Source organism: Oncorhynchus tshawytscha, unplaced genomic scaffold (genome assembly GCF_018296145.1).
Source record: "Oncorhynchus tshawytscha isolate Ot180627B unplaced genomic scaffold, Otsh_v2.0 Un_contig_1952_pilon_pilon, whole genome shotgun sequence".
NCBI lineage: Eukaryota > Metazoa > Chordata > Actinopteri > Salmoniformes > Salmonidae > Oncorhynchus > Oncorhynchus tshawytscha.
The window spans coordinates 163,315-178,921 of record NW_024609807.1 but is presented as its reverse complement, the minus strand read 5'-3'; the positions used below and the strand labels follow the sequence as shown (position 1 = coordinate 178,921).

Sequence of the window (15,607 nt, the reverse complement as noted above, 5' to 3'; positions counted from 1 at the left end):
GTGACTTGTTTAACAGTGACTGCTTTGCTCTTGTCTAGTCTACTATTGTCCCGTATTGTTTAGTTTGATAAAACTCTGTGACCGGTCTGGTGGGTGAGCTTTGATGGCCTCAACCGTCCTGTTTTCTCCTCCATCTGTCATCTCACTGTCAGTCATATAATGGATATAGTGCTCTGAATTGATTGAACTATATCTCTTGGTTGAACCCATTAACCCATGGCCTTCTGAGAGTGCTTTCTCCCTATGCTGCCACAATAACCTTGACTGGGAGTGGGCGTACTGTACATAGCCATATAAATGGACTTTCTACAACGAACATTCCTATTCCAGTCAAGTATCCATGGTCTGGGGAGGCTTTTACCATTCTACTAATTCTATTTCTAGGCTTTGACCATTCTACTAATTCTACTTCTAGGCTTTGACCATTTTACCAATTATATTGATATGGTCCATACAGCACCACTCACTGCCTGCCCTGCCAGTAATTCTGACCACCACAAATCCTTGGAAATGGTGGCTAGCCACTCTGATCCCAGCCTTCCAGCCATTTCCCCATCTGTATTAATATTTGATATGTGGAAATGGAGAAGGAATTTATCAATGCCCTCCAGGCCCAGCCCTGGCTCTGACCAGTAATACCACACACCCCTCTGTTCTCATATCCTGGCACACACACACACACACACACACACACACACACACACACACACACACACACACACACACAGACACACGCACATTCCACACACACACACGAGCATGCACATTCCACACACACAGACACCTACACACACACACACACACACACACACACACACACACACACACACACACACACTAACTGAAAACAACTGGGCCCAGATTACTGCACTGATGCTTGGCTTGGAGATGTCCCTAAGGACTGGGAATAACATTGGATCATTTTCCACAGAGAAAGCAGAGAGAGAGAGAAATACAAAGCATATTAATTCCATTGTGGATTTGGCTGATCTGCCTTTCCGTACACACACACATAGGTACACACTGGAGAGCTTTGGGAGGATTGTTTTCATTGGAGGTTGGTTCAGTATGTACGAGGGGGTGAGTTTAGCTGTTAGTCTGAGCCAGTGGTGAGGCAGGGATCAGGTCCTCTGTTGTATCTGGCTCCCTCTGGGCTGGAGAGGGCTTGTTTTCTGGATGGAGAGCCTGGCCAACTGCTTGTTTATCTCCATGCCCAGACCAGGAGGAGGGAGTAGGAGGAGAGCCAGGGGTTTGGAACACTAACGTTCTATGTGGAGGAGGAGGAAGGAAAGAGGAGGAGAAACTACAGATAGCAAGATAGGAGGAGAGGAGAGGAGAGCCAGGGGTTTGCGATTGCAACACACACAAACTTTGTATGTGGAAAATGAACCGGGTCCAGGGGATACGCGTCTGATTGTTTGACTGAGAGAGCATCTGGCTGAGTGCTGGGTCAGGCGTGTTGGGGTGATGTGGAGGGCATCTGGCTGAGTGCAGGGTCAGGCGTGTTGGGGTGATGTGGAGGGCATCTGGCCGAGTGCAGGGTCAGGCGTGTTGGGGTGATGTGGAGGGCATCTGGCTGAGTGCAGGGTCAGGTGTGTTGGGGTGATGTGGAGGGCATCTGGCTGAGTGCTGGGTCAGGTGTGTTGGGGTGATGTGGAGGGCATCTGGCTGAGTGCAGGGTCAGGCGTATTGGGGTGATTTGGAGGGCATCTGGCTGAGTGCAGGGTCAGGTGTGTTGGGGTGATGTGGAGGGCATCTGGCCGAGTGCTGGGTCAGGTGTGTTGGGGTGATGTGGAGGGCATCTGGCTGAGTGCAGGGTCAGGCGTATTGGGGTGATGTGGAGGGCATCTGGCTGAGTGCAGGGTCAGGTGTGTTGGGGTGATGTGGAGGGCATCTGGCCGAGTGCAGGGTCAGGTGTGTTGGGGTGATGTGGAGGGCATCTGGCTGAGTGCAGGGTCAGTCAGGTGTGTTGGGGTGATGTGGAGGGCATCTGGCTGAGTGCAGGGTCAGTCGTGTTGGGGTGATGTGGAGGGCATCTGGCTGAGTGCAGGGTCAGTCATGTTGGGGTGATGTGGAGGGCATCTGAAGGTGTAACAGTCCGGCTGAAGCCTGACCTGCCTGGCTGTTGGTGTTTATTACACAGATGAAAGAGCTTCCACGCCGAGCTCCACAGGATTTAGCCTGCTCCAGATCTGTTTGGGCTGCAGGGCCTATAGCCATTAGCCAATGACCACATGAGTTGGCAAGACAGCACAAAACAGATCTGGGACCAGGCTAGTAGGATGTTATCTTGGAATCATGTACAGCACCACCTTTTGGCTCCATGTTTCCTTTCCTTGTTGAAGGAAGGAACCTGTCTGACTTGCTGCTCTGTGTGCTGTTGTCTCGTTCTCCACTGTGGTCTTATGTTGTTAAACTTAGCCCTTGTGGTCACTAGTCAAACCTGAAGTAGGACACCTTGTGACTTGGAGAGCAGGGAGGAACTGGTTTGCTACCACTAAGTCTCTCTCTCTCTCTCTCTCTGTCTCTGTCTCTGTCTGAATTTAACACGGGAGAGGCCAGTGGCCCGGCCGATGACACACTCCTATAGCTAACCATTCTGCGTGTGTTAGTGATGTCATTAAAGAGTTAATGCATTCTGAGCTATTTTGCACATGCGCTTAATCTAGTCCACAGTCAGGTCACATGTCATGGTTTGTAAATGCACAAACAAACACCTGTGTTGTATTCTAAGCAGCAGTGTGCTAAATGTGTCTTTTGTGGTTAGCCACCGTGGTGGAAGAAGACGAGGCAGACAGTACAGAGGTGGCAGAGATGAACATGACAAGCCTTGCCAACCCCCCTTTCAGTTCTCACACTGGAGACGAACATGACAAGCCTTGCAGACCCCCTCTTCAGTTCTCACACTGGAGACGAACATGACAAGCCTTTGCCGACCCCCTCTTCAGTTCTCACACTGGAGACGAACATGACAAGCCCTGCAGACCCCCTCTTCAGTTCTCACACTGGAGACGAATATGACAAGCCCTGCAGACCCCCTGTTCTCACACTGGAGACGAACATGACAAGCCCTGCAGACCCCCTCTTCAGTTCTCACACTGGAGACAAACATGACAAGCCTTGCAGACCCCCTCTTCAGTTCTCACACTGGAGACGAACATGACAAGCCTTGCCAACCCCCCTCTTCAGTTCTCACACTGGAGACGAACATGACAAGCCTTGCCAACCCCCTCTCTTTGACTGGAACAGCATTCTCACATAGGTGGATGGGTTAGGCACGGCTTCTTGCTGTTTTTGACATATTTTTGTTCCATGTTTTTTTTGGAATTTGGCAAAATTGGCACAATTATTTTCTTTTTTTTCCCTTCCCAATTTCGTGGTATCCAATTGGTAGTAGTTACAGTCTTGTCTCATCGCTGCAACTCCCGTACAGACTCGGGAGAGGCGAAGGCTGTATCACATCCAGCCGTGATTGGGAGTCCCATAGGGCGGCGCACAATTGGCCCAGCGTCGTCCAGGTTTGACCGGTGTAGGCCGTTAACTGACTTGCCTACTTAAAGGTTGCACACACTGACCAAACAGTTATTTAGTTGGCATTTACGTATGTCCCCGTTACTAGTAAAAACATCAAAACATCAAAACCTATTTCTTTCACTTACTTGCTGTGCTGTTTCGTTGTTCATTTGTTCAGTCGTTTCATTCTCAACCAGGATTTCTATGGGAATGTCTTTTGGGTCTTTGGTGTTAAATATACTATTTAACACTATTTGAGGTGTCAAATAGACTCGTTGACCAATCAGGACCTGAGTATTGACTGCACGTCACATAATCATTTAATGCGTTCATACATTTATTACGTAGTTATTACACATCGATTACACTCGTATTTCATGTCACAACGATTCATCGATACATATGCTATGATGCTGGTAAAGTTGTCTCGCGCACCTACAGTGCTGGTCATAAAAAAAAGCTAGCTCATTGATGCAAGCAATGTTCTAAACCAAAAACATAGCAAAACGACAATCTGTTTCAGTAGCTTTAATTAGCTAGTTAACTATATAGCTAGGTGTCATCTAAAATAACCCTAAATTATAAGACATTTCTTATTTGATTAATGGTGGTCGGACCCATCTGTGAAGCTAGCCACAATAAGGATTAGCCACACTAGTGGACTTTGTGGTTAGCCTTCAAAATAAAAGTATGGGATAATTATACTATTTGTATTCATTTGCATCACTGTCAATTACATACTTTTATTTTGAAGGAAAACCGCAAATTCCACTATTGTGCCTAATCCTTACTGTGGCTAGCTTCACAACACAACCCGGTCAGGTCGAGCCTCACTAGCCAGATGAAGCTAGCTGGCTGCTTATAACGTTAGCTTTGGGCAACAGGGTTAAGTAGCTGGCTAGCTATTTATTTTCATGAACTGAAGTTCAATTTCAATAGGCGAACAACAGCAAGTGGCAACCTAGCTAATACTGGATTCCTAAATCATTGCTAAGAATAATGAAAATGTCTGCAGTTTCTTTTGGTCATTGTTTTTAGACAGGTTGTATTGGTGCTAGCTAGATACCAAGCTAAAGCTAGCTACCCCAGAAGTTGCGGTCAAACAAATGATGCTTTATTACCAACGTGGAATTGTAAACACGTCGTTTGTGGCCGGTGTTTGCTTGTTTGCAGACTTTTTGTACAGCTTTGGCAGTGCTACTGTATCTTCTTTGACACACAAAGACCCAAACGGCATTCCATAGTATGTATGTCGTGAAGCTAGTAGCAGTGATGCTTTCACTGTGTAACTCCGGTAGGGCAACATCTGAAAATGGCACACTTGGTAGTGTGTACCGGTGCTCAACCAGTCGGCGAAAGCCAACATCACAAACGACAGAGAACGGTTGATTTTCAAGGGCAATGAATTCCTTTATCTTGGATTTAATGGATTTTGCCTTTGAGTTGTCTCGCTGAAATTTTGTTACTCTTTCAAATGACTGCTGGACTTGTTGACTGCTCGATCCACACAGCAGACATTAGGAATGCTGTGTTGCACGTGTAGCGCAAAACTTTACGTGGCGTCATTACGTCATGTACCTACGTTATATAGGTATGCACGTCAGCTTTGACATCGACGTTAAACTAGACATCGGCCGATACCGATATGTTCACCGATATATCGTGCATCCCTAGTGAAAATGATATGTTTCTATGTTTTGTAGTAAAACAGACAGAGGAAGATAAGTGTTTCCAATTACATCACCGGGTGATTTTCTATTTTTTTAACCAATTATGAGGAGGAATTTGCATCTTCCTCCATCTTTTTTTACTGCAGAACATAGAAACGTGCCATTTTCAGACTGATGTTGGGGTGGTGCTGGACATGGTAAATATGAAGCGGAGCAGTTTTGAAATGTCCCTTTTGAAAGTATTGATAGTATGCAGGTGGAACCTTTATTTCCAACTCCGTCTTTCCAAAGCTAATGTGTATATGGCCCTGGGACCCCTGATCCTCGTTAGAGCTGCTTAATGTCTAATGGTCTCATCTGGGCTGAGTGTGTTCTCAGACCCACCTTCCCTGCTGTGTTTCCATACACAGAACCTGATCCCTCTGAAACCTGGTAATGACTTGGCTTAATGAGTTGCATCTGTGCTTTGGTGACATTCAGGGTCCTCCTGCTGGTGCTCGATGGATTTAGGTGGCTTGAACTGACATGGGCTTTATGGCTGCACAGGTGAAAGATGCACACAGACAGATACGGACACAAATACACTTAGTTTCTTCTTCTGTAGGGTAGCCTGTGATGCTGGCAGATTGTCTAGAGACCCAGGCTAGTAATGCCTGTCTCTGCCAGCTAAAAGGACTAAATCACTGCTAATGCCAAAACTAAAATCCCCGGAAATACAATTGCTTTAGTGCTTTCACCAGGCATTGTTCTAATCCATCCTCGTGTAATGCCCCAGGTGCAGATTTCAGAGCAACCCCATCCTTACCCCCATCAGCGGATTAAAACCATCATATCCTCCACGGAAGTAGACTTTTTTTCTGTTTTTTTCTGGGCTGGAAAATAAGGCCATAATGAAACAAATAGATGTCTGACCTTCTTTGTGAAACTGAAGGCTGAATCCTGTCTGCTTTTGATATAATCCATCTGACCAGGAAGGAATGAGGATGATTAATGACTAGGTTTGTGGACCGATAGGGCCTCCTCCCACCCTATCTCTCTCTCTCTATCTCTGCCTGCCTGTGTATGTGGAAAAGAAAAGAGATGACGCAATGTTGTGCCAAGCCGATCTGGCCAGGGGGAGGTGACTGTGGGTGACTCACCTCTATAGGCCAGGGCCACACAGGGTGACTCTCCACTGGCCTTTCTGGTTTTACTATGCCATGATGAACTATGACCTTAAAAGGGATACTTTGGGGTCCCTCAGAGTCAGATGAACTCGTGGATACCATTTTTATGTGTTTGCGTGCGGTTTGAAGGAAACTGCTAACTTGCGTTAGCGCAATTGCTAACTCGCGGGCTAGCAGATACCCATAGACTTTCAGTCATTGTACTAACACTGGTTAGCATTGGCTTGCGAAACTACTTCTAATTTCCTTCATACTTGACACAGACCTTAAAATGGTATCAACTAGTTAATCTGATTCTGGGGAAGTTGTTAAAGGGCCTCATTGCTGAAAATCCCAAGTATCCGTTTAACAGTACCAAGCCTCTCGGCCACAAAGATATTTCTAAACCACAAACATGGAATCTCCGTAAAACAAGTCAAACCCCTCAAACTCACTCTTTTTAAATGTACAGCAATGTTTATTAGTGTTTCCCTGACCGCAATGGCCGGTGCATATATGGTTTATGGTGCAGGCCAGCACTGGTATTCCCATTAAGTTAGAGGGACCCAGGCTGTTAAAATAGGACAACTGAGAAGTATGTAGGTTCGCTAGCGAGTCTGTTTGTTTTTGTTTTCTCAGTTCTTCCTGTGTGGTTCATGGCAGGGTTACTGTGAAACACTGTCTCTATGACAACTGCTGATGGAAAAAGGACTTTATGAACACTTGATTGATTGAGCGATTGGTTTATTGATTGATTGGGTTCTGTCCTATACTTTAGGCTGGGTTATTGTAAAGCATTATGTGTCAAGACAACTGGAAATGGAATGTGAAATCTATTGTTTGCTAGATGTTTCTCCTGCTCTCTCCGACAGGATCGTAAGCTGTCTAAGACGGAGCGTCAGAGGTTCAAGGAGGAGGCTGAGATGTTGAAGGGTCTGCAGCACCATAACATTGTACGCTTCTACGACTCCTGGGAGTCTCCCTCCAAAGGAAAGAACTCCAAGTGCATCGTGCTGGTCACAGAGCTTATGACATCAGGCACCCTCAAAACGTGAGTAGTACTGACAAGCTTGTACGGTTTATATATACACACACACACACACACACACACACACAAACATTTTGGTGAACGTCCACCTATCCAGTCGTCGACCCACTGCCGTCTCATCCCCCCTACTGTTGTTCTCTGCCACCAACGGAGATATGAAAATGTCAAAGGAAATGTCTTAATGTTATTTGTCCTTCTACTAAACCTTTTCCTTGTTCCATAACCTTCATATTATGCGTAGGTACATCTGCTAGTCAAATAGGGCTTTGTGAGTGTTCCATAATAAGCACTTCACAGCTGTGTGAGAGCCCTGAGAGCAGAGTGGTACCTCTTAACAGGATGCTGTTGTCTCACCATGACCAGGACGCATGTCCATCTCCCTACCTCCCTGCTGCTAGCTAGTCTACACTCGGTCTGGCACACTAGAGCCACACACAGACACACACACATGACAAAACCCCTGACAATGTAGAGAGAACAGAAGCAGACAGGACAGGGGGGGACCAGGCCAGTCAGGGTTGGCTCTGGCCCAGTGGTGTTTGTGGTAACAATAAAACCTGAATGTAGAGCAGACAGCTACAGTAGAAATGGGCAACGGACTGCGTGCCGCCCACCACCCACCTTCCATGGGATTGATGCATTGTGGGAGAGCTGGGAGAGTTGCCCACCTGCCAGCTGCTGCTGCTGCAGATTCCTCACATTCTTGATAGAGAGGCGGAGGGAGGGAGACTGAGGTAGAGTGAGAGAGACAGGCAGACGAAGTGAGGCGGAGGGAGGGAGCGAGACTGAGGTAGAGTGAGAGAGACAGGCAGACAGACAAAGTGAGGCGGAGGGAGGGAGCGAGACTGAGGTAGAGAGAGAGACAGGCAGACGAAGTGAGGCGGAGGGAGGGAGCGAGACTGAGGTAGAGTGAGAGAGACAGGCAGACAGACAAAGTGAGGCGGAGGGAGGGAGCGAGACTGAGGTAGAGTGAGAGAGACAGGCAGACAGACAAAGTGAGGGGAAGGGGAGAGAGCGAGACAAACGGTGAGGATGGAGAGAGACATGGAACGAGAGGGTGTCAGTGTGGCTGCCTGTCCAATCTGCTGTGGTGTGGTACCAGTACTGACCATGTGGTGCTAGTCTGTCTGGGCCCACAACAGGACAGACAGTGCAGCTCAGGACTCTGGGCCAGACCAGCAGCTCCCTCCTGTGGAAGAGTCAGTGTGCTGTGTCCCAAACGACTGTACCTTCACTATGGGGACGGTAACACTGTCATGGCCTAGATTATCCACTTCCTGTAACACTGTCACGGGGGGGGGGGGTCAACATGGGAGCCTGAGCCCAATGCAGAAAGAAAAGACACTGAGGTCTGGCACTGTAACACTCAGGGTACTGATCCAGATACACACATGTAGTCTAAACACAGGTGCACGTATACACACCAGGGATTTGTCTGCCATTTAGATCCTTGGGCGGGCCGCCTAAGTGTTTGTTCGGGCCTGCTAAGTCCAAACAGGGTTTTTGGAAATACAATTCTGGATGGATGTTTTCAGTGTAAACTTAAACAACTAAAACCAGATTATTATAAAATATGTAGAAAATATTATCTATGTGTAATATACACTGCATCCTAGATTTGAATGAATGAAATATTCTTATTAAATATTTTTTTCTTTACATAGTTGAATGTGCTGACAACAAAATCACACTAAAATGATCAATGGAAATCAAATTTATCAACCCATGGAGGTCTGGATTTGGAGTCACACTCAAAATTAAAGTGGAAAACCACAATACAGGCTGATCCAACTTTGATGTAATGTCCTTAAAACAAGTCAAAACGATGCTCAGTAGTGTGTGTGGCCTCCACGTGCCTGTATGACCTCCCTACAACGCCTGGGCATGCTCCTGATGAGGTGGCGGATGGTCTCCTGAGGGATCTCCTCCCAGACCTGGACTAAAGCATCCGCCAACTCCTGGACAGTCTGTGGTGCAACGTGGCGTTGGTGGATGGAGCGAGACATGATGTGCTCAATTGGATTCAGGTCTGGGGAACGGGCGGGTCAGTCCATAGCATCAATGCCTTCCTCTTGCAGGAACTGCTGACACACTCCAGCCACATGAGGTCTAGCATTGTCTTGCATTAGGAGGAACCCAGGGCCAACCGCACCAGCATATGGTCTCACAAGGGGTCTGAGGATCTCATCTCGGTACCTAATGGCAGTCAGGCTACCTCTGGCGAGCACATGGAGGGCTGTGCCTCCCAAAGAAGTGCCACCCCACACCATGACTGACCCACCGCCAAACCGGTCATGCTGGAGGATGTTGCAGGCAGCAGAACGTTCTCCATGGTGTCTCCAGACTGTCACGTCTGTCACGTGCTCAGTGTGAACCTGCTTTCATCTGTGAAGAGCACAGGGCGCCAGTGGCGAATTTGCCAATCTTGATGTTCTCTGGCATATGCCAAACGTCCTGCACGGTGTTGGGCTGTAAGCACAACCCCCACCTGTGGACGTCGGGCCCTCATACCACCCTCATGGAGTCTGTTTCTGACCGTTTGAGCAGACACATGCACATTTGTGGCCTGCTGGAGGTCATTTTGCAGGGCTCTGGCAGTGCTCCTCCTGCTCCTCCTTGCACAAAGGCGGAGGTAGCGGTCCTGCTGCTGGGTTGTTGCCCTCCTACGGCCTCCTCCACGTCTCCTGATTTACTGGCCTGTCTCCTGGTAGCGCCTCCATGCTCTGGACACTACGCTGACAGACACAGCAAACCTTCTTGCCACAGCTCGCATTGATGTGCCATCCTGGATGAGCTGCACTACCTGAGCCACTTGTGTGGGTTGTAGACTCCGTCTCATGCTACCACTAGAGTGAAAGCACTGCCAGCATTCAAAAGTGACCAAAACATCAGCCAGGAAGCATAGGAACTGTGGTTATCACCTGCAGAACCACTCCTTTATTGGGGGTGTCTTGCTAATTGCCTATAATTTCCACCTGTTGTCTATTCAATTTGCACAACAGCATGTGAAATTTATTGTCAATCAGTGTTGCTTCCTAAGTGGACAGTCTGATTTCACAGAAGTGTGATTGACTTGGAACATTGTTGTTTAAGTGTTCCCTTTATTTTTTTGAGCAGTGTATATAAACTCAGCAACAAAAAAAAAGAAACGCAAAAATACATTTTTCAGTACCCTGTCTTTCAAAGATAATTTGTTAAAATCCAAATAACTCCACAGATCTTCATTGTAAAGGGTTAAAAAACGGTTTCCCATGCTTGTTCAATGAACCATAAACAATTAATGAACATGCACCTGACGAACGGTCGCTAAGACACTAACAGCTTACAGACAGTAGGCAATTAAGGTCACAGTTATGAAAACTTAGGACACTAAAGAGGCCTTTCTACTGACTCTGAAAAACACCAAAAGAAAGACGCCCAGGGTCCCTGCTCATCTGCGTGAACATTCCTTAGGCATGCTGCAAGGAGGCATGAGGACTGCATATGTGGCCAGGGCAATACATTGCAATGTCTGTACTGTGAGATGCCTAAGACCGCGCTACAGGGAGACAGAATGGACAGCTGATCATCCTCGCAGTGGCAGACCACGTGTAACAACACCTGCACAGGATCGGTACATCCGAACATCACACCTGCGGGACAGGTACAGGATGGCAACACCAGGAACGCACAATCCCTCCATCAGTGCTCAGACTGTCCGAAATAGGCTGAGAGAGGCTGGCCTGAGGGCTTGTAGACCTGTTGTAAGGCAGGTCCTCACCAGACATCAACGGGCACAAACCCACCGTCGCTGGACCAGAGAGTACCGGCAAAAGTGCTCTTCACTGACGAGTCGCGGTTTTGTCTCACCGGGGTGATGGTCGGACTTGTATTTATCATCGAAGGAATGAGCGTTACGCCGAGGCCTGTACTCTGGAGCGGGATCGATTTGGAGGTGGAGGGTCTGTCATGGTCTGGGGCACTGTGTCACAGCATCATCGGACTGAGCTTCCTGAGCTCAGGAAGACCCAGAGTTACCTCTGCTGCAGAGGATAAGTTCATTAGAGTTACCAACCTCAGAAATTGTAGCCCAAATAATTGCTTCACAGGAAGCAGGAGACTGTGCAAATCAGGCCTTCATGGTCGAATTGCTGCAAAGAAATCACTACTAAAGTCCTTTGGGTTGAGTCCAAATTTGAGATGTTTGGTTCCAACCGCTGTATCTTTGTGGTTGAGAGAATGCGAAGGGTGGCTACTTTGAAGAATCTCAAATATAAAACATATTTTGATTTGTGTAATACTTTTTTGGTTACTACATGATTCCATATATTTTATTTCATAGTTTTGATGTCTTTCTTATTCTACAATGTAGAACATAGTAAAATTAAAGAAAATAAACCCTTGAATGAGGAGGTGTGTCCAAACTTTTGACTGGTCCTGTACATGAGACCAGTGATCACTCCTCATCAGTGATGGTTACTTTATTAATCATTAATCACCTGTAACACCTAATAGAAATGTTACACCTCATCTCACCACTGCTTGTTTTATTGTATTTGTTCTCAATGCTTTACCTCACATTTATAATGACAACTTTTACTGGCTAAATGAATATTTAAAATGTGTTGTAGGTACTGTACATGAAGAGGTTCAAGGTGCTGAAGGTGATGGTTCGTCAGCTATATCAGAACAACACTGGTTAGAAATGTCCCACAGTCTCATCACAGTTTGTTCTTATTGTGTTCTAGGTATCTGAAGCGGTTCAAGGTGATGAAGATCAAGGTTCTACGTAGCTGGTGTCGTCAGATCCTAAAGGGGCTCCACTTCCTCCACACCCGGGCCCCTCCCATCATTCACAGGGACCTGAAGTGTGACAACATCTTCATCACCGGCCCCACTGGCTCCGTCAAGATAGGAGACCTGGGATTGGCTACGCTCAAACGGGCCTCCTTCGCCAAGAGTGTCATAGGTACGTCCACAGGCTGATTTACTGACATTTTAACCTTTTGACCCTTGACCTTTCACCTTCCACCCCAACACCTGTGTCAAAGCCAGATCCATTCCCTCGTCCCTTCCGACCTCCCCACAGATGGTTGAATTTAAAATATATTAGGATTTAAATTGACACCTTCTGGAATGGAATGTGAGAGTTTCGGGTGGACGAGGTTGGAAGTACTGGATAAAAGTTAAATATACTTCTTTTTAAAAAGTGTTTTAAGATTCCAACCACTGTTTGTCGTAAGCCGACCACAGGTTTTCAGCGCCTGGCTCTCCCTGACCGTAGTACTCCGTGGGCCTCCAGTTTCCTCCAGGGCTGGTTGTGTTGGACTGGTCTCGGGGTGAAACTGGGGAGCCACCCCGGCTCTGCTGTGCCATCCAGTTCCCTGTTTTAACAAGGGGAAAACACCGTTTTGGTCTCTGTTCCCCCATCTGAAAACAATCAGTTACGCCAGAAAAAGCTAATTGAAATTCATATTAGGCAGGTGAAAGCACTCTGACTTTCCATAAACTGCGGTGTGTTGGAGCTTGTAAATTGCCCTAATGACAGCAGGTCTTTAGCCACATCGTGAAATCCCACAAATGTTGACAATAAATGTGGAGTTTTCCCCTCTTGTGGGTAAAAACCATATTTTCTCTTTGGGTTTTGGTGGAGACCTGTGGTTTGTTTACTTTAAGCCTGATTTAAAATCTATGATGCACATGCTGACAATGATAATGAATGTTCCTGAAATGGCCCCCTATTCACTATATAGTGCACTACTTTTGAACAGTGCCCGTAGGGCTCCCATAGGGCTCTGGTCAAAAGTAAGGCACTATATAGGGAATAGGGGACTGTTTCAGATGCAGTAACATCTCTCTATCTGAAATGTTTTCCTCGTGGGTTTTGTGTTCTCCCCCTCAGCGTTTTAAGATCACCTGATACGGCCATCTCTATCTGCTCATCTAGCTTTTCCCCCTTAATCAATCTGTTTTCTTTTTTGTCTATCTATGCTCTTTGAGTATTTAAAACATGTAGGCTCTCCCTCATTCTGCAGTACTGGGTAATAATATCATATGTACTGCAGTCACAGTAAGTGGTTCTGGTAAGTGAAAATAAACATTTAAATAAACATTTACAAAAAAATGTCAATAATATTTTTTCTGTGTAAGACCTTTGCTTCTTACCAGTGTCACCAGGTGCACGGAACAGAGCTGTTTAGTTCAGTCTGTAGCTATGGGATGGGCTTTATCTCAGGGCCTAACCAACCTACTCTAACCTTTGCTTCCAACAGGTCAACGACACAGGTAAGTGACACTAAGACATGTATCGTGTTTCTCTGTGAAAGGTGAGGTTTTGACACAAGTTAGTTCCATAGCTACGTTGATAACCGTACCAGTAGGATAAATGTAGTAATAAAGGCCCTCGATTGGCTATTTCAGACTCAGCTGTTACAAAGCTATCCAATCAGGCGTATGTGTCTGAATGGGGAGGGGATTGAACTTACATTTACCTGTCTGTCTGGCTAACAACCTGTCGTCCTCTCAACCCCTCTCCTGTTTGAATCTTCTCTAACCAGACTGCTCCCAATTGCTTGATTACAAAGTATCAGCACAAGGGCCAAACAGCATGTTCTGTGCACCTGTCGCCCCCTTCTCTCTCTTAGCCCCAATAAAAGGCCTTACAGAGAAAAACTTGTGCTTGTTTCAATTCTGACTAAACTGAAGCCAGCTTCCCCCTTCTCTTTTATTTATTTGATTTATTTATTTTGCTCCCACCATTCCCCCTTTCCGCTCTCTCTTCTGTCTCTCTCCTCGCAGGTGGTACGTCGGCGGCCTGTCCCGTGGCTTCGTCCTTTCCTCCTCTCCCCTCTGGCCCTCTTGGGTGAGTTGGGCCGGAGGAGACACAGCAGTGTGAGGCACAGAGAGTTCTGAACCCGTTCCGTTTTGATCCGTTTCAAGGTACCCCAGAGTTCATGGCCCCTGAGATGTATGAGGAGAAGTACGACGAGTCAGTGGATGTGTATGCCTTTGGGATGTGCATGCTGGAGATGGCCACCTCAGAGTACCCCTACTCCGAGTGCCAGAACGCTGCACAGATCTACCGCCGAGTCACCAGCGTAAGTGTCCTTGGTCCAGCCCCTCCCCCTCCAGCCCCTCCCCCCTCCAGCCCCTCCCCTTCTGGATTTCACTGCCAATTACACTCTTTCTCTTCTAGCTGCCGTTCCTCTCTTCCTCTCCTCTTCTCCACCCTCTCTAGTTTTTTTCTTGTTCTGTGTCTCTCATTGCTCTGGGTTGCAGTCAGTCTCACACACACACACACACTGTGTCTCTCATTGCTCTGGGTTGCAGTCAGTCTCACATACACTGGGCCTGTATGTGTCTGTGTGGTTTGTTCTTTATGGTCTCAGTCGTTCATAAAGCTCATGTTTGATCACTAGGGAGGAGGACTCCATGTCCTCATCCACCTCCCCTCCCCCCGGGGGCAGGGAGTTTAACACCACACACACACACACACACACACACACACACACACACCCTCCTTGCCGCCAGGTATTCTCCATTCTCCTATAGGCTGTTGAACTAGGACTCTGACACTGGGAGGAGCATCTAGATTTGATATGGTCAGGTTTTTACAAGGATTCAACTGTGAACTCTGAATGGGACTAATAACGAATACTGATGTTGTAGGTGTTATCTGACTTTTACTGTTGCTAGTCTGGTTGCCAGGGAACGACCGCTTCACTCCACTACAGAATCCAGGCCTGTTTTCACATACAGCACATTACATTTTATTTGTTGTAACAGATGTTTACAGTAGTTCCCCTAATGTGCTTGTCTCGCCAGTTTGCTGATTTGGTAAACATATAGATCCGGAGACCTAGCTGACCCAATTGTATTACTATTACCAAGTACTGAGAATGAGGAAGGCCTTCCTGAATGCAGAGAGGACATTTGAGTCTTGTTATTCCTCATCAGTGGCTGTGTGACGAGGCATGGCCTTTCTGTGCTAACCTGTTCCCAGATCTGTTGGTGCTGACTCACCAACTGACTGCACAAACAGATCTGGGACCAGGCGAGTCCTGTGCTTACTGCCTCTCCTCTGTATAATCTCCCTAGGTTCCCTCCGCCTCCGCCACCCCACATCTCTTTATCTCATCTGTTATTAACTGATGACCTTTCATTTTCTATTTTCTCTTTCCTCAAATTGGGTTGTTTCCTCTCCGGCCTGGTAAAATAGAAGCAGTCATGAGCTTCTGTCTGGTTTAGATGGA

At 46.9% G+C, this 15,607-nt stretch overlaps 1 protein-coding gene across 1 annotated transcript in view; it reads left to right on the top strand.

The window, feature by feature from the left end:
- Positions 1 to 15,607, top strand: part of wnk1b (WNK lysine deficient protein kinase 1b) — a 186,573-nt gene that overhangs the window by 89,557 nt on the left and 81,409 nt on the right. Inside the window, exons 3-5 of the mRNA XM_042318524.1 lie at positions 7,201 to 7,379; positions 12,104 to 12,324; positions 14,295 to 14,452. Coding sequence (XP_042174458.1) covers positions 7,201 to 7,379; positions 12,104 to 12,324; positions 14,295 to 14,452 — 558 coding nt within the window. The remainder of the gene's footprint in view (positions 1 to 7,200; positions 7,380 to 12,103; positions 12,325 to 14,294; positions 14,453 to 15,607) is intronic.